The sequence below is a fragment of the Ornithodoros turicata genome, chromosome 1 (assembly GCF_037126465.1).
Source record: "Ornithodoros turicata isolate Travis chromosome 1, ASM3712646v1, whole genome shotgun sequence".
In the NCBI taxonomy this organism is placed as follows: Eukaryota; Metazoa; Arthropoda; class Arachnida; order Ixodida; family Argasidae; genus Ornithodoros; species Ornithodoros turicata.
In genome coordinates, this window is record NC_088201.1 from 78784672 (window position 1) to 78806806 (window position 22135).

The 22135-nt window shown below is 47.6% G+C and overlaps 1 protein-coding gene across 1 annotated transcript in view; it reads right to left on the bottom strand.

Annotated features, from left to right (window-relative positions):
• The window catches only part of LOC135377495 (N-acetylated-alpha-linked acidic dipeptidase 2-like), a 134087-nt gene that overhangs the window by 111521 nt on the left and 431 nt on the right, over positions 1-22135 (bottom strand). The window contains exon 2 of the mRNA XM_064609941.1: positions 21552-21698. Within this exon, the coding sequence (XP_064466011.1) occupies positions 21552-21698 (147 nt within the window). The remainder of the gene's footprint in view (positions 1-21551; positions 21699-22135) is intronic.

Genomic DNA, 22135 nt, shown 5'->3' on the forward strand with positions numbered 1-22135 from the left:
ATCTGGAACCCATCTCAACATCTCATAATCGACAAAGTAGAATTTGTACAGAACCGCACGGTTTGTTGCTCGTGATTATCATCCTTTTTCCAGCGTCTCAGCCATTAAAGCCAAACTCTTTCTTACTCCTTTGATTACCAGATGAAAGGTATCAGGCCTGGCATTCTTTCATAAGTTATATTATGGTCAGGCTCATCCCCACCTCACTTACTGTCAATCCCCTCACAAATTACTTCCAAGACTTGATGACCCGCACAAAGTACTTGCTCCACCTACACAAACAAAAAAATTCCTCTACTCTCCGCACCAGCTGATGGTGTCAAACTGGAATGACCTTCCTGCCCACATAGCATCAGAACAAAATATATCGTCATTTATTTCCAAGTGCTATGATCGTTTTCAGATCGAATGAATTTCTTTGTGGTGAGTGAACGAATTTTGTGTACATCATTTTGATATTTGTCTTTTTTGGATAAAAAACCTCCCGCATTTATGTAAATCCCTTCACAAGGGTCTTTAAGTAAACAAATGAAATGAAGAACTTCGTGATACTTTCATAATTGGAGCATTTTTAATGCATATTTTAAAACAGTGACTGCTAAAAATGTGTCAGACACCGTTACAAAGGCTGCCGTCTGTATCAGGTGAATCATGATTTTCCCCAGAAGCTCAATAAGGTATAACGCTGCATCACATATGCTATTTTGGAGCAATCTCTGCAGACATATTATGAAGATATTATCTGAGTGCCACAATAAACTATATGAACCACATTTCATGTTACATCATCTTTGACTAAAACATGCCTATTTGAGTATTCGAGCAGCCCAAGATACAAAGCTTGGTTCCTCAAGGTCTACATCCTACTCGAACTGGGTGTGCACTTTGCACATAAAAGGAAGATTGAGAATGAAAAAATGGCTAGGAAGCAAGCGAACTGGGGTTTTACATCATGCATGGAAGATTGAGGTTTTCGATAGTCAACTTGTGTAGTGAGCACTTCTGGAGGACTGAGAGCAGGAACCGAGGTCACACACAGGGTAACCTGCATAACAGTCTGATTTACTTCCACATAACGATCATTAAAATACTTGAGGTGCCTAAACAATACTATTTGGGTGCTATCAGACAGTAAGAGTTCGAACAACACTTACGACATTGACTGAATGGGTGGACAAAAGGATGCGTCAGAACAGGATTGGATTTGTGTCTGTGGTGGAATTGAGAGCCCAATGTAATTCTTACCAGGCAGAGCAGGCTGATGTGATGGTGCTTTGTGTCAGGGGTCAGCACAGTGGTTTATCCAGAATCCCAAGCATGGAGGAGTGTTGAAAAAAGTTCGGGGGGAGGGGTGGTCATTATTATAGTTGCATCATTAGTCTACAGCTGAAATTGCAAGGGCACCCCCTGTAGGGGGTACTTCCACCTAGTATATTGGGTATTTAAAGCATGTAGTAGTTACTATGGGAAAGGCTTTGCGTATCCTGTTCACCGCGCAGACTAGTATAACGATTCTCTTGTTTTTTTCAAGTTTGTGCAACATCCATCTCACGAACTGTTGGTATGTAGTGTACGTATCTATTTCCTGTATGAGACACGCGAGCTTTGAACAAAGCTAAAGCTAGTAGGACGCCGAGTATTAATTCAGCTGCACTCTTTCTGAATAAGTGACGAACAATAACGAAAAGTTCAGAAAAACTATTTTGTATTGAAACCAACCAGCATGATTGTGCATGAGACACGTACGCTTCTTACTTGTGAATATGAGCGCTAGGTTCGTGCTGCCCTCGAAGTTCTAAATATGCTACTTTAAGAGCAGCTCCTTGCAACATAAGCACTCGACTTCTTTCGGCATTATTATGCAATGAACCACTCCGGCCCCTTTACACGGCGCCGTCAAACATGAAATTTACACAAACTGTTCATGTGCTTCATCGTGATGGATGCTGAAAGCTCATTTAACAGTCTGTCGTTGGAACTTCCTCTTCATGCTGAAGTCGATTCGCGGCTCAACATTTCAAAAGCCAGACTGCGCTGTGCTTCCGCGTCCATATTGAAAAAGCACCCAGCAATACGGAAGTTGCGGAAACCACCCGAACTTCCGGTGTGGACTTTCCACCAATAAACGTCGCGGGCGTTTGACGTCATACACATGGGAAAACCACTGCATAATAGCTAGAGTTTTGCGCTGATCGCACGAGCTGAGGGCAGAAATCGAAACCGCTTTTCGGCTCCTTGTTTGGAATAGTTGGCGGCTCCGCAGAGACGAAACATTTCAGTTGTAACTTGGAGGCACCATGCAGGTTCGTTATTCATACAAACAAAGACATTGACCAGGTTCTGGTCAGAGACCCTTTAATTTCGTTTGTGCATGATTTACTCAGTATTAGGTCCCCATTTACTTTCGTTGAAATTCAGATTATTTAATTCTCGTTCACAGACCGTACTGTTCCTATATGATATTACGCTTTTCGCCATAACGTCGCGAGTCGGAACATATTAGGACCCTTATTCCTTTTACTGTGTTAACTCGAAGTTACAGGATCAAATTCCTGCTCAATAAAAATGGAAACGAGAGGAGTTATAGTAGATGACAAGTAAGTTAAAAATACTTTAATAGTTGCAAACTTTATTTCTAGCTCATTAAACATTTGGTTCCAATTTCATGTTTTACTCGCACACAAATCATGTTAAACTTTCCCCCTAGGTCATTAGAGATGAGTTCAAAAAGGTTTTACATCAGGTATCGCTCACCTATTTGCTGGTAGTCTACATGCCTTTGGCAGTCTGCCAACTTCCTCAGTTCCACCTTTGCTTGATGAAGTGTCCGGACTACGTGGGTAGTACCTGTTTATTGCAAGGAGGCCAGAACCCGAATGCCAGCTGCATAGCAGCTGCTCACGAGACTCGCCAGTCCTCATTCTCAACATCGCTGCCGGTGGAACTGCAGGGCCACTACAGTTAACACGCAGTTTAGCCCTCAGGGAGTTCTGCCAGTTTTCGGCATAGCTCCCATATTGCCGTACATTCGTCCTCAGGTACCGTAATTGCACATTCGTCCTCAGGTAATCCCTGTCCCCGTAGTAGTTCCACAGCAAGGTTTGGCCTCTGCTGATAAGTCATAGGTGCTCAAAATAGGCCCCGAGTTGGACAGTGCAAGCATCCGAGCTCAGCATATTTGTCACTAGAATCTGTTGTTTCGGGCAACCGTTCCTGTGAACCAGCGCCAGCGCCGGTGGGAGGAGAGCATGGCCAACTACCTTACACACCCATTGCTTGAGTGATGGGTTCCCTCTACAGAAAAAAGAAATCATAAAATACTGAGGTCACAAAATGTAGTGCTCTAGAACAGGCAATGGCTTAAGCTTTTCAGACCTGCTGAACATGTGCGCCTTCTGCACGGAGCACGCTATAGCTCAACGAAGGCGCTACGGCACAGGAGCCCAAATTGCATATTATCCATCAATTTTGCACGAATTATCCACGTTTTGACACATGTTTGTATTATTCTCGTTTTTGTACTACTGATAGTTATAGCAGTGTGCTGTTATTCTTGTCCCAGGCAGCACAGCGCTACGACCCAACGTCGGTGCGCCGGCGGCGACCGACCCGACCGGGTCGGCTCCCGACCATGGTCCGGCATACGGTTTGCAACACGGGGATGTTAATGGCCCATTATCGGCAGCCTGTATCGTACCCCAACGATTTCCCGAGGTGCAGCCAATGCACACTTACGGGTACCTCCTACCCCCCAAACAAGAGTTACTTTACGCGATTTTTAAAAACAAAATCAATATGCCACTGTAGAAAATTATTTGTAGAAAAATCAGTCATAAGATACATGGGTTCCTTATTGCATCACTTCACCAGCAATGAAAAAAATGGGTGTTCATTTAAAGTATACAATCACCAGTCCCGCATATGTACCATTTACTTCACAAATATTCACTTAACAGAGGTTACATGGAACAGAGAAAGAAGTTGAAACTCCTTGCCAGTTAAGTGTTGAAAGATAGAAGTCACTGAGAAGGTTAGCCAGAACATAATTGTAGTCCGGTTCCACGTTAGGTCAGACAGGGACGTCCCACGGACCTCCTAGATTTTCATTATTTTTTATATATATTTAGAAGCTCATCGTACATGATGATCAACATTGGTAAAAGTAATCATTCCTACCGAATAATTTCCGTACAAAAAATCGAGAAATCCAGCCCTGAATTCGACTGTTGCGATTTTGCTGTGTTTGCACGTGTATACATCCTGAGTTTTAAAAGATATCGTAGTGAAATCTCGTTATGCTTTTGTATGCCTACCTACCAGCAGTGAGAGCGAAAATTTTGGCGCACAGGCGCAACACTGTGCTGTTTAAAAAGCAGCGAACATGCTCTGTCGCGCAGTTTTGTTCCAGCTTCGACGCTTCTTGCTATGGCTGTAGATATCTCCGACAGGTTCGTACGTAGTAGGGCCGCGTTTTAAAGCGCAAATCACCAGTATACGCCTTCGGACAGGAATTTTTTGCGTTAGATCAAAGGCCTAACATTGGGCCATATCGTGGCAAAATATATACGAAATCAAGTCGGACCTTTTTGAGAAATACACGCGCAAAATCCATGTTTTTTCGAAATACGCCTAAACATTTGCCTATTTCAGCACATGCCGCTAGGAAGTATATGCAGGATAGATGTATCAGATGAAAGATCATTTAAAAGCTGAGTGAGCCGATACCAAGTATGGCAATCAGGGACATCTATAACCAGAGATATCACGCGTCGAAATTGGGACAAAACTGCGCGAGAGGGCATGCTCGCCATTTTTTATAGCACACAGCGTTGCACCTGCGCGCTAAAATTTGCTCTCTCACAGCTGGTCTGTAGGCATAATAAAACATAAAAAAATCACAACAATATATTTTAACACCAGGGAGATATACATGTGCAAACACGGCAAAACTGACACACACGAATCCAGGGCCGGATTTTCCCGATTTTCTTTTTTGCACGAAAGCTACTCGGCAAAAGTCATTGATTTTACCGCTGTTGATCATAATACACAATGAGCTTATAAATATAAAAAATACTGAAAACCCAGCAGGTCGCTGGGACCTCCTTGCCTGAACTGACGTGAAACCGGCCCGTAACTAAATTTCAAACCCACTTACACGAACGTAATGAAAATTGACGTGAAGTTCCTAAGCTACTTCAGAAATGTAGCAAGTTACCTTCAAGGTATTTGCTACTCAATATATATAATTTTTAGTTCTTGACCTGTCTACATGGTTAATTCAGATCTTGCTGTCACAATGGGCAATTCAAGACGTTTCAAAATAGTCTTGATATACAAAAAAGACATCAATATGTGCTACGACAAAAGAAGCCTACATTTATAGGCTTCTTTATGGAGGGATTTTATGATTTTGATCACGTTATAAGGTACGTGAAAGGAGCACAAAGCAAGTTTATGCTCTATGAGTTGTCCTCAACGCACATATCGTAGAAGCGTGCCAAGTTTTAACCCAGCTATTCAATGCCCTCTACCATTATCAATACACTGCTTATCGTTAAGATGCGAGATACCTCAGCTTCCTAATACTCGGCTAAAACATAATTTGAAACATTCACCATGTCACAACGGGAGTTAGACGCGCCGTGCACGTGTCATCTTTCATCTCAAGTCATGGGGGGGGGGGGGGGGGCGGAGGACTCAGCATGCGATGGTTGTAGACCAGAATCGAACAAAAGGAACTTGGAACTTTCTCCAAGTTACTTTGACAAACTTAACGCTCCACCCCCGAAACAAAACAAAAAGGCAAAGGAACGAACTCCTCAAGAAGTTAGTGGAGCTCAAAAGCAAAGAGCTATGCAAAAAGTTACTGAAAATAGCTAAGCCGAGTAGCCTGGTTACAGTATCGAGTTACTGGTAACGAGTTATCTCCAACAACATGAGACACGTGAACGAGTTGAGAATCAATACTACATGTGTCATGATCGTTGTATAACCTCTTTAAGGAAATATAAGAAAATATTTGCGCACCTTTGCTAATACGAGGGCAACATACATACAAATTGAGAACCACAAAGGATGTGAGAAAAAAGGGCATGATAAGATGGTAACTTCCTTAGTTACCTCCTAGCTCAACATAGCGTCTGATAAAGGGTGTAAAAGGGTGGTAAAAGATATTATCATCCATCCAAATCGCGACAAAAAGGCGTACGCCGCCTCGCTCACCGATTCAGAAGCGGTAGCTCTATCATTCGTAGGTAGCAGGTAAAACTTCGCAACCTTTTAGGCACCAGAACACATGCGACAACTATTACCTCCTAAAAGGTGTATAATTGCTCCACCCTTTTTTCTGAGAGTGCAGTATGGCACATGTAGTGTGACTCGTACCTTTGTCTTTAGGATACTCTGAGAAATCTTAATGTATCAAGAGGATGCCTTTTCTTATACATTGGCTTTCTTGCTATGAGGGCCTCTTGTTATGGATAACCGAAGTCCTTTTAAAAGAAAAACAACACAGCATACCAGATTGTGTTCCTTTCAAGCAAACATCACAGCGCGATAAGTACATAGTGTTGTAACCGAAGTGCGAAGTGCGGGGTGGATTCTGAAAGTGGAAGATAGCTTGAGGTCAGGGTTACACTGAGAAAAGTACACCACACCACAAGACGTACACGTTATTGAATACAGACCAAATAGCTAAACTTAGTTTTCAGCATGACATGACCAGATCCGCTAGAAAAATCTTGACCATCATCACTGGCTCTGAGGCAGAGATCTGGTGGTGGGCAATGATTTCTTTAAGCACGCTCTGGTACTGGTCCAGCATGACATTCTGAATGAAAGATCAGGATAGCGTTCATTCACTCACAATTTCAAACAAATGGACATATCATATGCATCGATCATATTACAAAAACGGATTAAAGCGGAATAATTTATTCACTTCGGAAGTTCGGATTTTTTTTTTAGAATGACTACAAAAACGAACCTTGAGCTGAAGTCCTCCAGTGGAAAGCTCAGCTGCAGCACGCAGTCGTCCTGAGAAATGATTATATTTCATTTGACGTGAAATATACAATACATACGATTCCACACTTTACTGAACCATATTTTCACCAAAACGTACTCCATTATCCTAGAAGCAAAGCATAAACCACAATGGATCACTGAAATCGAAACTATGCGATGCTGCGCTGCCAAGTTTCGAGAGAAGCCTTCTAGAACGGTGTCACTCATGTTGAAAAGCATCTATGAGTAACGTTTATCAATGTGAGGAATACCACCTCCCCCCCCCAAGAAGAAATAGCACTTACCCCTCGATAAATCGCTTAAAAATGTCGGAATTCTTAGAAAGTTTCGGGAGCACGGCCGGATACGTTCTCGCAGCAAGGGTGACGGGGACTCCGACAATGCAAACACGGCTGGACGATCGAGGATCATCATTGGCCAGTTTCGAAACTGTCGGTCACGTGATTGCAACACTCGGCGCCTGACAGTCTGGGAAAAGAAGTCCGTTGCTGCACCCCGGTCATGTGACTGATTATCGTGAAGTGATCAGATCAGCATCGGGGAGCGGTACTATATTTTCGTCACACGACCAAGATCAATCCAGACCGGGAAATGATCAGAGCAGCATCGGGGAGCGATCCTATATTATTGTTTACATGGACCAGAAGGAGACCAGAGCGGGAAATCATCAAGGCACCGTCGGGGTAATGGTTTTCCCGAGTGTTTGTGTTGCCTGGGGTATCACTGTTTCTCCATTCAGTGTGAAACGTGTCATAAATTTCTCTCAAAGCATGCTTCTGAAGTGTGTACAAGGTTGTGTGCACCGTCATATATGTAAAGTAACACTCTTTCAATTGCGTACACCAAATGGGAGTGATTAATTAGTGGGAGCGATTCATTTGGGACGGTTGAAGGCAAACATTTCTGCAGTTCGCACGGTGCAAACCTTTTGCTATTTGCAAATGTACGCGTGTTAACTGGTGCAAACGTTCGTTCAAAATATACTGGTGGAAAATTCATACTCTCTCTTGGTATGAGGTGGTTATGGAAGTGAATGTGTCTTAACACACCTTCGTGCTCTTTTCTAAGGAACATAACATGTTTTGTTTGGATTAATATAGTCATATCAAAAGCTCTTCAAGGGCTGCGCTTGCCTTCCGTGTTAACTCCTACACCAGTTTTCTGTCTGCTCTCCGTTACCAGCAATTGAACAATGATACTATCATCATCTGCATGTATTACAGGCGCGCATGCGGAAGTTTCAGCAAATACACGCACCTAGCAGAGGCCGGGCGAACAAGGTGACCATTGCTGAGCTGAAGAGGGGACTGTCGTAGATATTCCTGTGTAGCAGCCCTTCCACAGTTTGATCAGCCCTTGCACTACGCCTTCGGATGGTATGACGAATGCCGAAGCGGACGTTTTTCTGGATTTTCTGGACATTTCTGGATGCGCCATCTGTATATGCTGCTTCAGACGTAGAAACCTTCGTGTCTACCGGAGCATAAAAATAGGATGGAAGGACTTGAGGGGGAACTTGGTCTCTTCGTTCCAGAAGGTTCGGAAGACTTACTAAGCTGGGTGATACCGGCAGAGACCAGGGGGCTTCCGGCGGTGTTACATCCTTAGCTACACTGAGAAAAATTTGTTGTTTTAACAGGAAAGGGCTGGAAAAAATAGTCCAGGAGTCCTGTACATATTTACATATGCCTGTTTCAAGAAATTTACAGGGACTGTTGATATAACCGGTATTGTCTGTTGTAGCAACAGGCTTTCCTGTTGTTGCATTAGAACAGGTTGATGTAAATTTTACAAGGCCCCAGTTATATATTACATGCTAGTTCTGTAGCAATATCAACATTACACTGTGTTCTCTACCTTGGAAGGATTTCTTTCTACAGGTAAAAAAAAAATTACAAGAAACGTGGTGAAGTCCATGACAAACCCATCAGTCCTAGAACTGCTCGTTTTTATTGAGGATTTTCCTATAGCTCCATACACCACTTGTAATCATACATCTCATAAATCTTCTCATGTGCAGAGGGGCTACTCTGAAGGTCTATTCATGCGTCCAAGCATTTGCTTGATGCTGCTTGGTGCCCACAACAAGAGAACCTTCTCTGTACTCCAATAATGCTTTTTGTGCCTTCATATACCTCCCACCGGTCGATAGATCTCAAGGTAGCATCTGAAATGTAGACCCCATCCGAAGGACAGTATCAGCAAGACCAAGTAGCACAAATGACAGCGCAGCTCCACAACTGTAATTTCGGGACTAGCTACATCAGGCGGACATTGTTCTGTCAGCATATGTTTGAGGGCTGTATAGTCCAGGGTACTCAAACCATATGTGCAATTTGTCATTTGGGACACTTTTGTATTCTGTCCGTTATAGTTAGCAGGAAAAAGAAATGTCTGCGCAAGTTATACATTGGAGGAAACTATTGGTATGAACATTTTTCAGCACGTTCATAATCTCTCCTATGCTTTTCTCAGAAGTTTTTGAATGGGAGCGAGGCGAGATTTATCAATTGATAATATGACTGGCGTGGGTGGAAGGGCGACACCCTGGAGTGGTTCTCCTGCCTGAAACGCAACGTGCACTAATACAATGTGCTTCATAATGCATGAAAGCACTCCTGGCTTCAGCAACACCATCTCAACACACAACTTACCGATTTCTAATATGACTAGCATGGATGGAACACAGAAATCCTGGACCGGTTGTCCTGCCTGGAGAGCAACGCGCACTACTATAATATGCTTTATAATGCAGCCAGCACGCATGGCTTCATTCACGCAATCCCAGCACAAAGCTTACCTACAGGAGAACATTATATCTGTATGCTCTGTTATTCTGTCAGTACCTGCAGTTCTTCAAGAAGGAATGATTCATTCTCCTCCATACTGGAAATCGTTCGAGCCGCCAGTTGTTGCTCTTTACGAGAACGATTTCTTTGGCACTGAGAAGAGGAAACGGAATGTGAAGAAAACGCCTTGCATTCATAGCTGGGCATCCTCACTCATGAGGACCCTCATGAAGACGCCTCACCCTCACCTCACGACGATGAGGTGAGGGTGAGTGAGGACAGACCACGCTGAACATTCCTCATGAGGCCCACCGTGAGGGCCCTCATGAGGCCAGTCGTCGTGAGGGACCTCACGAATGAGGCCATGATGAGGCCTTTCGTGAGGGGCCTTACGGATGAGGTGATGGATTCGGGCTCCTCTTTGCTGATGCCAAACACTAACGTTAAACGGCACTGTGACAGTAACAACTGTTACCAAATTTATCCAAGCACAGCACGAAACCCTATAAACAGTTTAATGCCAGGCAGTATCATTAGTACCAACTACCGACACAGTAGTTCAACGCCAATGTGTCACGTGAACATAACGGAAAGTTCTTTTGAGGCTCATGCGCCTCGTAGTGACTTGGAGACACGTCAGGCCATGAGGGTATTCACGAGGCGAGGGCTCGTGAGGATGAGGGGTCGTGAGGCCATGAAAGTCCTCATGAGAAGAAGGTACGTGAGGCCATGAGGGCCCTCATGAGGTGAGGGCACGTGAGGATGAGGACTCGTGAGGCCATGTGGGTCCTCACTAGGCGAAAGTACGTGAGGCGCCGTGAAGACATGAGGGTCCTCATGAGGTGAAGATACGTGAGGCCGTAAGGGTTGTGAATAGCCTCATGAGGTGAAGGCATGTGAGGATGAGGATGGTGAGGCCTCTCGGGATCCCGATCCCCTGAGGTGAGGTTTGTGAGGGCCAAATTTAAAATGGAATGTCAGGGTGAGGGTGACTGAGGTTTAGTTACTGCTGAGGAAAATTTGGTGAGGGTGAGTGAGGCCAATGAAGTCTGTGCTCCGTGAGGTGAGGATCAGTGAGGCCGCAGGAAAATGCCCACCTATGCTTGCATTGCATCCAGACGCAAAACATGGAAACTTATAGTTGCTGACTTTAAGATGTTTCCTTTGATGCTTAACGTAACTCATACGTGAAGTCATCGATGCTGCAGCTTACATTTGTACGTCATCCGTGAAGAAGAAAAAAAAAGAACAAGAACACTCAATAAACGGAGTGAATATCATATTCCGCACACAGGAACAACAAAAATAACAAGAATCACGAGCACAACACAATACCAACTGCATGAACGCAGCATTGCTTTTGCTGCCATAACTGACGTACCAACTCAATGGTTGTAGTAACCGACATTACGAACACCAGTGACAGCGTCTACTTTTCGTCTGCAGGGTGACAAGTAGGAAACACGATTTCCCTATTCTAAGCAATGTGTGCGAAGAAGCCCAAACTACCAATCCATTACCGGAGCTATTAGCTACAACGGACTTCCAGCACTACGAGAACAAAAATTGCAGTGTGCATACCAACGCTTCAACAGGACCGCAGGGCAGGCGAAGAGAAAGGCGAATGACGGTTGCCGCGGCGTCCGTCGGCATTTGAAATGTTCCTGCGCTGTTCCTGCTTCAAAGCAATAACAGAGTGGGCGAATTGTCGAGAAGGACGAGTCCTGCTTACTGCTTCGGTCTTCAGGTCCTTCTGCGGGGTTACCTGACTGCTGCAAAGCATATTCCGATCCTCCGCAGCGGAGACCGCCTCAGCACCCATTTTTATTTCGTTTTACCGAGCAGCCCTGTTAAAGCGGGTCTACAAATGGTTCTGTAAAATTTTACATGAACGGTCCATGTCAATGTGTCTGTTTTTCAACGAAATTTACGAAGCCAGCGAGACTCTGGCGTGTGCTCTGCGCTGCTCTAGAGAAGTCGCTTTCAGGGCGGTATGGAATTTTCCTGATGAGCGCGTGACGAGGAATGTGCGCACGCAAACGTAGGAAATGCCAAGCCGTTCCACCTACACATAATACCTCAATTCGGAGTTTACCAGCTTCAGCCAGAACTTGCCGTGTTTCAGCCATTCTTGGAACTCCAAGGCAACGACGAAAGCTTTGAACAAACAGGGTCCCAGGGTATCAACGATGTTGTGGAAGTCCTGTGCAGGATTGGAAGGCTATAAAGCACAGTCGCCCTCACCAAAGCCGTGTGAACTATATACTAGAAGGGAGCGCTGATCCAGCCCCATCCTGAGCCAGAAAGATGCTGAATTGCCGGGAGCCCTGCCAGGGAGCCATCACTGCACTTTGGTTTCAAGATGCTGAATGTGCGAGCCCATCATTACTCCAATGCCATGACCACGCCAAGGCAGCGATGGAAACGTACAGGCTCAAGCTTCTATGCACCAACCCAAAGAGGGAAATTCGTCATAGCTTTGCGTGTGAAAGAGAGCTCCACACACTTCTCGGGCGAAAGGTCCGTCCCAAGTTGCGTGAGGTAGAGATGTACATTATTTTAAGGCAGCTGCCAGCGGCACTGAATGGGTGGCAGCGATTTTCCTACTGTCCAAAGTGTAGCATCTACAGAAGCATCCATTCGGAACTTAGGAAGACAGGAAGCGCATACAACGAAACGCCCATCAAGACTCAACCTTTATGTACAGAAATTCATGAACACAGTGAACAACAAGGATGAAGCACAACTTCGCACCATCTATCTAGAATGTCACATTCCACCCGCCTCAACAAGCACAAGAACAATAATTAACAAATTTCGTTCGTCTACTTCATCGCAGGTTCAGTAGCCTTCTACGTCATCATCAGATTGTTCAAAACTCTCCGGCGGGCAGCGTTGAACTACAACTGCGGTAGTTACGAGTCGGACTCTTCAGTCTCCCAACTACTATCAAGATCATTATCCGAACACGATGAGGTGTCTCTCGACACTTTCTCTTTTACATGTCTTCCGTTCGCACTCGCCGTCACTCTTCTAGTGAAAGGATAGCGAGCCCGCAGATGGTCTGCATGTACGAATCGGGGCATTTATTTGCACATCAGCTAGATACGTCACAGCACTGACTACACAGATGACTTTGCCTTTCGACCAGTTCACTGCTTCACCCCTGACATTTCGTACCCAAACCGGATCCCCGATTTGGAAACTCCGTGGAGGTACTCTCTTTTTATCGGCGCTTTTTGTTTCATGCGCTCTTATTTCTTAACGTGTTGTTGACATTGTTGCGCTCTTCCTCGATCGAGCCCGCTAACGCTTTGCGCTCAATACTCTTTCAACCCTTCTGGACACAATCGGACTTCGATCCTTATTGTGAAGGGGCTCCTTATTTATTCTCCACAACGCCACCAGCAATGCGGTAAAGTATCGCTTCTGCCAATGAAACTCCCCATTCATCATCTTAAAATAAAGTTGTTTCTTCGCCGTCGATCGGGTGCTTCACAAAACATCTCGTGGCAGCAACTGAGTCAGTAATGTACGTGTAATGCTTCCTAAAAATAACTTCGCTGGAGCAGCTTCTGTCGACAGGTGTGGCGTTGCTCGGTATTGGAAGAGGATATCAACCAACCACTGTTGAATATTTTTTTTTTTTCGAATGGCTGGCTCCGCTATCAAGGGCACTTCTCAACAAAGCCTTCTTAATAGTTTGTACGCTTCTTACCGCAAGCGCGTTTGAAGCGGCATGATAAGGGGGTATTGTTTTATGCACTATACCATTCCTGCGGAGGACCGTTTGGAACTCTTCGCTCACAAACTGTGGCATATTATCTGTAACAATAGTTTCAGGTAGACCAAATTGTGAAAAAAAAAAATATGCACAACCGATCGATAGTCTTCTCTGAAGTTGTAGATCTCATGGGTATCGCATCCATCCACTTCGAATAGCTATCGACAAGTATGAGCAGATTCACGCTATCTTTGACGGCAATGTCCCCATCTCAAAAGGGCGTGTACAACATGGCTACGGTTAGCGCCACAAATTGGATGTTATTCTGAGCAACCTGACAGATTTCGCAACTTCGGACAACATTCTCTAACTCCGGCTATACGACTCCTAAACAGTAACCAGAGGCATCACAACACAACTGTAAAGGCTTACGTGCATCATATAGCACTAACACATCGGATCTACATTACATCTGTTTCACTTTCACAAAATTTTGTTCACACTCTTGCGACCAATACCAGCGTGTGCGTGGATTTCAAGGGTCATGGGGTCAAGGGTTCTGGGGTGTTATTGCCTCAATGCATATTAAGCGCCAACAGCATGATGCGTTTATCCAGCGTCCTGACGCGGCGTTTGGCGAGCGGCAGACACAGCGTCGTCCCGAGGCTCGCCTGGGAGTCCGAGGCGAATAGGTAATTCAGGGTTGGGCGACGGAAGAGGCAGGGACGACCCGCGCAAGTAGCCATTCAGGGATTAGCCTCGGGATAGGTCCAACCGGTCGCGCCAGTTTTAGGGAGCCCCCATAGATGGCGGCACGCGGATCGCTCAGCTGCTAGGCAGAGGAACAGAAGTTTGTTGCCGATGTTAAGAACGCAATTCTTGTGTAAGGCTCCAACATACAAAACACAAAGAGAAGTGTGCAGCAGCTTGATGAAGTGATTTATCCAGACACCCCTAACACCCCACAAACGTTCAGTGACACCCCCTAACTTTTCCACCTGTGTAACCCCTACAGGGGGTGCCCTTGCATTTTGAGCTTTAAACATAAGTCGGTAATGATATGTTAAGCTGTAATGACGTGAGTAATATTGTCACGAAGCGAAATGGGTCGGCGAGTCGTCGAATAAACAGCGAACGGTTTATTAGACTACTTGGTAGCAAAACACAAGAGTGATATCTCTCCGAACACAACTGAGTCCAAAGAATGAATGCTGCAGCTTGGAGCGCACAAGCATTTAAGCGTCGCGCCGCAAAGTCTAGAAACAGGACGTGCGTTTGCCAGAGAGCAGGCGATGTGTCTGGAAGCTTCTTGCTTCTTCTTCAGCATGCGCCGGGATGAGATGTACCGTTTCGTGCCTGCCCTGGAAGTTTCGCGATGATGATTCGTGGCATTGCCCCCTCCGTAGACGGGGCATCGTCTCGATGCCGTTCTCCTTCTTTTTTTTTTTTCATGTTGTTTCCTTCCAGCCAGTCTTCAGCGCTACCTGCTGTAGCACGGCTTGAGTCGAACGACGTGAACTATTTCAGTCCTCGGGGGTCGTCAAGAGGGAACGCTGCCCTCAGGTACCACTTTGTAATCCAGGTCTCCAATGCGTCGAAGTACTTTGTAGGGACCGAAGTACCGCTTCAGTAGCTTCTCGCTCAGGCCACGTCGTCGAATCGGCGTCCAAACCCACACCAAGTCGCCTGGACTGAAGCGTACGTCTCGTCGGCGCAAATTGTATCTTCTTTCATCGACGCGTTGTTGTTGACCAATCCGTAGTCTGGCCAGCTGGTGGGCTTCTTCCGCTCGCTGTGTGAAGTCCAGAGCATCGTTTTCCACATCACTGGGTTCGTGGGGCAGCATCGCGTCCAGCATAGTCGATGCGTCATGGCCGTGTGCAAGGCGGAACGGTGTGAATCCCGTTGTTTCCTGCACAGCCGTGTTATAGGCGAACGTGACGTAAGGCATAGATGGGTAGAAATCCAGCGAACCGGTAGAGATGTAGGAAGGGAGTTGCCTCAGGACAGAAGCCGCCGATATTTCGAACAGAGACTGTTCTTCTTCTGGGCACCGTCCTCACCATTGGCATGGTATTTAAAGGGTTAGGTGTGACGTGTTTAAAGGTTCATGCGAATTGTGGGTCAACAGCCCGGAGGGAAGAAAGGGTCCGTACGGGCTTCTACGGCCGGAGTGAATGGCTGCTTTGTTAGAGTGTGGAGGGGATTATGATCTAGATCACTATTATCTATCTACATTATCTAGATCACTACGTTCACATAATCCCCTCCACATTCTAACAAAGCAGCCATACACTCCGGCCGTAGAAGCCCGTACGGACCCTTTCTTCCCTCCGGGCTGTTGACCCACAATTCGCATGAACCTTTAAACACGTCACACCTAACCCTTTCAATATCATGCCAATGATGAGGACGGTGCCCAGAAGAAGAACAGTCTCTGTTCGAAATATCGGCGGCTTCTGTCCTGAGGCAACTCCCTTCCTGCCGTAAGGCAGTATTTCGTCCCATGTCTTGTGCTCGACGTCGACGTACATCGAAATCATGTCGGCAAGGGTTTTGTTTAGGCGTTCGGTGAGCCCGTTCGTCTGCGGATGGTACGCCGTTGTCCTCCGGTGAGCGGTGTGGCTGAGTCGAAGGATTTCTTGTGTTAGCCTGCTTGTGGATGCCGTTCCCCTATCGGTGATTAAGGCGGTCGGAGCTCCGTGCCGTAGTACGATGTTCTCGATGAAGAACTTCGCCACTTCTGTTGCTGTGCCCTGTGGAAGTGCCTTAGTCTCAGCATAGCGTGTCAGGTAGTCGGTGGCGACGATTATCCAACGATTTCCGGAAGACGAACGTGGGAATGGTCCGAGTAGATCCATCCCAATCTGCTCGAACGGCGCCGACGGCGGTGCGATTGGCTGAAGGTACCCAGAAGGTCGTACCGGCGGCGTTTTTCGTTGTTGGCATTCCCGGCACGTCCTTACGTAGTGATGTACGGTCTTGGCCAGTTTTGGCCAGTAGTACTTTTCCCTTATACGGGCCAGTGTCCGGCTGTATCCCAAATGACCTGATGACGGTTCGTCGTGGCAGGATTCAAGAATCTCGATGCGCATGTCCCCAGGCTAAACCAGAAGCCACGTAGCGCCTTGTGGTGCGTGGTTTTCTTTGTAGAGGACACCAGTACGTAGGGAAAAACTTGGGAGTGATCTTCTGAAGATGGGAGGAACATTGTCGGCGCGGCCCTGCAGATAGTCGACGAGTTTCTTCAATTCGGAGTCGTTGTACTGCTTGGTAGACATGGTAGTCGCGCTCATTAGACCGAGGAATGCGTCGTCGTCCTCGAGGCTGTTGTCCTGTCGCTGGAGTGGTGCTCGGGACAGGCAGTCGGCGTCGTTGTGTTTTCTTCCTGACTTGTAAGTGACGGTTACGTCATACTCCTGTAATCGGAGGCTCCATCTCGCTAGGCGTCCTGAGGGGTCCCTTAAACCAGACAGCCAGCACAGAGAATGGTGGTCTGTTACCACCTTGAACGGCCGTCCGTACAGGTAGGGACGCAACTTTGTGATGGCCGATTTGAGTGCAAGGCACTCTTTTTCGGTCGTCGAATAGTTCTTCTCTGCCTTGGTTAGCGTTCTGCTTCCGTAAGCGATGACACGTTCGACGCCGTCGTGAAGTTGAACGAGCACGGCTCCTAGACCATCGTTGCTTGCGTCGGTGTGTATTTCTGTTTCGGCGTTTGGATCGAAGTGGGCAAGCACGGGTGCGGTCTGTAGACGCGTCTTCAATTCATCAAACGCCTGTTGCTGGGCTTCACTCCAGATAAACGTGGATCCGTCCTTCGTGAGGCCATTCAGGGGTGACGCAATTCTTGAAAAGTTTGGAATGAACCGTCGGTAGTAGGCGCAAAGGCCAAGAAAGCTTCGAAGGTCTTTCACGTTAGAAGGAACACGGTAATTTGCGATGGCCGCCGTCTTCTCGGGGTCGGGGCGTACGCCGTCGCTGCTCACGAGATGGCTGAGAAATCTGAGTTTCTCGTAGCCGAATCGACACTTCTGAGGCTTCAACGTCAGCCCTGCAGTTCTGATAGCCTCGAGGACTTGCTTTAGCCGTTCAACATGTTCTGCGAATGTTCTTGCGAAGACGACAACATCGTCGAGGTACACCAGGCAGGTTTGCCACTTCAACCCGGCGAGAACTGTATCCATAACACGCTGGAACGTCGCTGGTACTGTGCAAAGGCCGAAAGGCATAACCTTGAATTCGTAAAGTCCATCCGGAGTGACGAAGGCAGTCTTCTCACGGTCCCGTTCGTCGACGTCAATTTGCCAGTACCCCGTCTTGAGGTCCATGGAAGAGAAAAATTTTGCGTTTTGAAGGCGATCGAGCGTGTCGTCGATGCGCGGTAACGGGTAGACGTCCTTCTTCGTTATCTCATTGAGTTTCCGGTAGCCGACGCAGAACCTGAGTGTTCCGTCCTTCTCCTTCACTAGTACCACCGGCGATGCCCACGGGGTGGTCGACGGCTGGATAATGTCATATCTTAGCATCTCTTCTATTTGCGTTCGGATCGTTTCTCGCTCTTTGCAGGAGACCCGATAAGGCATGCGGTGAATTGGACGGGCCTTTTCGTCGACGATGATGCGGTGCTTCGCAATGGGCGTTTGTCTTACTTTCGACGATGCAGCAAAGCAGTCACTGAAATCGTTGAGCATCTGGAGAAGGGTTTGCTTTTGAGTTGTACTGAGTTGAGGGTTTACGTCGAAATGTTCGGCCTCGTGTTCCGTGGTGACCGCGATGCGAGCAGTGTCCATCAGGCAAACATCCGTGGTGGAGTATTGGTATACGATGACGGCTATCTTCGTGCCGTTCGCCAGGTGTTGTGGCTCCGGGCGAAAATCTGTGACCAGGAGTTCGAATATTCCGTTTCACAATTCCTCTTGCTATCCCAATTCCTCGTTCGAGGAGAAGTTGCGTGTTGCCTTCAGCCAACAAACAGCCAGTCGGTGCTCTCTCGCACGTAGCGGTCACAAGGACTGACGACAAGGGAGGCAGGTTTACGTGCTGAGTCGTCACGGCGGTTACGTCCGTGTTTGCGCGTTTCTCCGGGGTTATTCTTGCCCACCACTTGTCTTCTGCTGTTTCCGGCGTTTTAAAAGAGATAACTCCATTTGTGAAGTCGATGATTGCTTCGTTTTCGACTAGAAAGTCCATTCCGAGTATTACATCCCGTGGGCAGTTCGGCAAGACGGCAAAGCTGACGACGTACTGGATGTCACGTACTTGTATGACTGCCGTGCATCGGCCAGTCAGTGTTACGACGTGTCCACCAGCAGTGCCGATGTTAGGCTCATCCCACTTCGTTTGCACCTTGCGAAGCTTCTTAGCCAACCTACCACTTATAACAGAGTTGTCGGCTCCGGTATCGATTAACGCAATCATCTCATGGCCGTCGATGAGTATTTTCAGGTTATTGGTAATTTTTCGAGCGTCGTGTTGGTGCTGCGTTGCTGTTCGTCGAGTTGGAGGAATTGTAACTTGTCGTCGGTCCGCAGCTTCACCTCCCGGAGCTGCAGTCTTCAGTTTTCCCGGTTAGGGCTGCGCCACACAGGTCGTCTTGCCGGTGACGGTGAACGTGCTCTTCCTGGCGACCTGCTGCGGTGGGGGACGCTCGGGGACAGGTCGCGTCGCGAGCCAGCAGAAGCATTCTGCTGCCGTAGATAGTCTTCAATTGCGGCGGGGCGACTACCGCGCTGGGGGCGGGGTAGTCGCCCCCGGGCCTCGGGAGTCGGGGTTGGCCTCTCCGCAGTGGTAGCAGAGCGGTCTGAAGTCGGGAGTCCGCCAAACGTCCGTTTTGCGAAACGGCTGAGAGTGTGGCGGGACGCTCGGAGTAGGTTGGACAGGCCGAGGAGGCGTCCAACGGTTTCCGTAGTACGACGGACGAGTAGGTGGCACCTATCTCACAGCGGCGACGTAGGTTGGTCTCGGTACTTCGGCGTCGGGGTTGGCGGTTGACGATGTCTGGATTGCCTGCTGAACCTCGTCCTTGATGATCGCACCGATCGAAGACAAAGGGTCTTGAGCCTTCTCAGGACAGAGGAGAGCTCGTACTTCTTCGCGTACCACCTCTCGAATCAGCTGTCTGAGCGATCCGACGTCGAGGCCAGCGGTCGTGGAGAAAGCCTCGTAGCCCTGGTGTTGTTCGTTGACGGTAGCGCGAGAGAGCAGGGTCCTCTCAATGCGGACGGCTTCGTCCAGAAAAGCGTCCGTCGTGGCGGGTGGATCCCGGGACAGGGCGCGAAAAATTTCCTTTTTTGCGCCCCTCATGAGTCGCTGAACCTTCTTCTCCTCGGATGCTTTGGGGTCAGCTCGCCGGAAGAGCCGCAACACATCTTCGACGAAGCCTGTAACGCTTTCGTTTGGCAGCTGGATCCGTCTCTGGAGCAGATGTTCAGTGCGTTCAGCTCGTTGTTGAAAAGCGAACGCCTCGCGGAGTTTGCTTTTGAAGACGTCCCAGGACGTGAGCGAAGTCTCCCGGTTCTCGAACCATGTCTTCGCGGTGCCTTCCAGGGAGAAATAAACGTTGACGAGCTTCTGGTCGTCACTCCAGTTGTTGAACTTGGCGATCCGCTCATAGTGGTCGACCCAATCCTCCACGTCGTCGTAATACTCCCCGCTGAATGTCTTCGGCGACCGTGCAGGGGCTATGGGCGTGGCAACAGGTTGCGCCACTTGGGTACTGGTCTCCGCAGTCATCTTCTTCTTGCGTTTAGGGGGTTCTAATGGACCGAATTCTGCAGGCAGACCAAGCTGTCGTCTGCTTTGTCGCAGTTGGTCTTCCAGGCCGTTGGACAAGGAATGCCCCGCACCTCCACCAGAAATGTCACGAAGCGAAAGGGGTCGGCGAGTCGTCGAATAAACAGCGAACGGTTTATTAGACTACTTGGTAGCAAAACAGAAGAGTGATATCTCTCCGAACACAACTCTCTCCGAGTCCAAAGAATGAATGCTCCAGCTTGGAGCGCACAAGCATTTAAGCGTCGCGCCGAAAAGTCTAGAAACAGCACGTGCGTTTGCCAGAGAGCAGGCGATGTGTCTGGAAGCTTCTTGCTTCTTCTTCAGCATGCGCCGGGATGAGATGTACCGTTTCGTGCCTGCCCTGGAAGTTTCGCGATGATGATTCGTGGCAATATTGGCCCCCAACCCAATTTGTTCCAAACCACTGCGAAGATGTCAACCGGAATGGTGACTTCGCTCCGTATAAATACCGCTTCGCTCAGTTCGTTCCGTCTAATAGCGGATTCACAACAAATATGGCTTCGTGAGTGAGTGTGTGTGTATGGGGGGGGGGGCGATCGCCCCCTCCAAACTTTAGATTATACGTTGGATTTCCCCCTCTCCCCTCCCCAACCACGCGCTCCGACAAAGAACCCCCCCCCCCCCCAAACCAATGGTCTGGATCCGCCCCTGTAGTGAGTGCGTATTGCTGCAGTATCTGTTCGTTACAGCATGTTATCAGTGATAACACGCTGTAACGAACAGATACTGCAGCAATAAGCACTCATAAGCACCTGTGTTTGAGATTCTTCACTTGTAATAAAAGTGTTTATTAAGTTACGTAGAGTTTCTTTCTCCGAGCGATTACGGAAACGTTCGCATGAGACGCCGTCCATCGGCCGTTGTATGACCCTGAATGCGGTGAGCTTGGAGCGTTTTTTGCCAGCGTCGTTTGTCGCTGAGAAAAGCGCGACGCTCTGCCGCTCTCAGAACGCCTCATGCGGTTGGCGCTTTAACAAGAGCGAAATTCATTAAGTGTGTGCCACTGCTACATGGTAGTGCGCTGGCGTTATGTTTCCCTACTCAGGTATTCATATGCTACTTCATCACGTCTGTCACATCTTACTCTCATTTACGAATGGACGCAGGAAAACGCGATAACAATATCCAGCAAACAATTTGTTACAAATGATCAAACGTTACACTCCGGTGTTTTGCTGACCCGTGGGTAAAATAGATTACGTGTCGCATACCTGCGTGAACGTCTCTGATGTACTTGACGGCTCCTGGAAGGTGACGGTGGTGTGGCGCTGCAGCTTCGTTTCCTTTTCCGCGACATGCGGTTGTTCCTCCAGCACCAATGAGGCAGTATAGTACTTGGAGGCATGTCCCGATGGCTTCTGGTAGGAGGGGAGCACAAATAAATACAACAGGCTTCGTATTGTATCTCGTCGTGTCACGCTGAGTGCAACATGGAGTCGTTCCCACATCCCAATAAATGCTTCCTAACACACTCCATATGTTTCTTTCGCACTGCTACCTCACTGCTTAACGACATTCAGCGATATCACACACATGACTACTATGACACACATGACTAGTAATATGATTAGTATAAAGACTTGCAAGATAGCACTTATCGGATTGCACAGTAGTATGATCATTCCGCTCATGCTACCGAAATGATCCCTCGTGAACGTAAAGTTTTCGATGCCCTCAAAAAGCGAAATGGAGCTCAGGTTTGGCTATCAAGTGGAACACGCGCGGGTACGTCCAAAAGATTTTCTTTTGAGATATCGTGCGCCTATACTTGCCCGCTCGAAGCATTAACAATGGA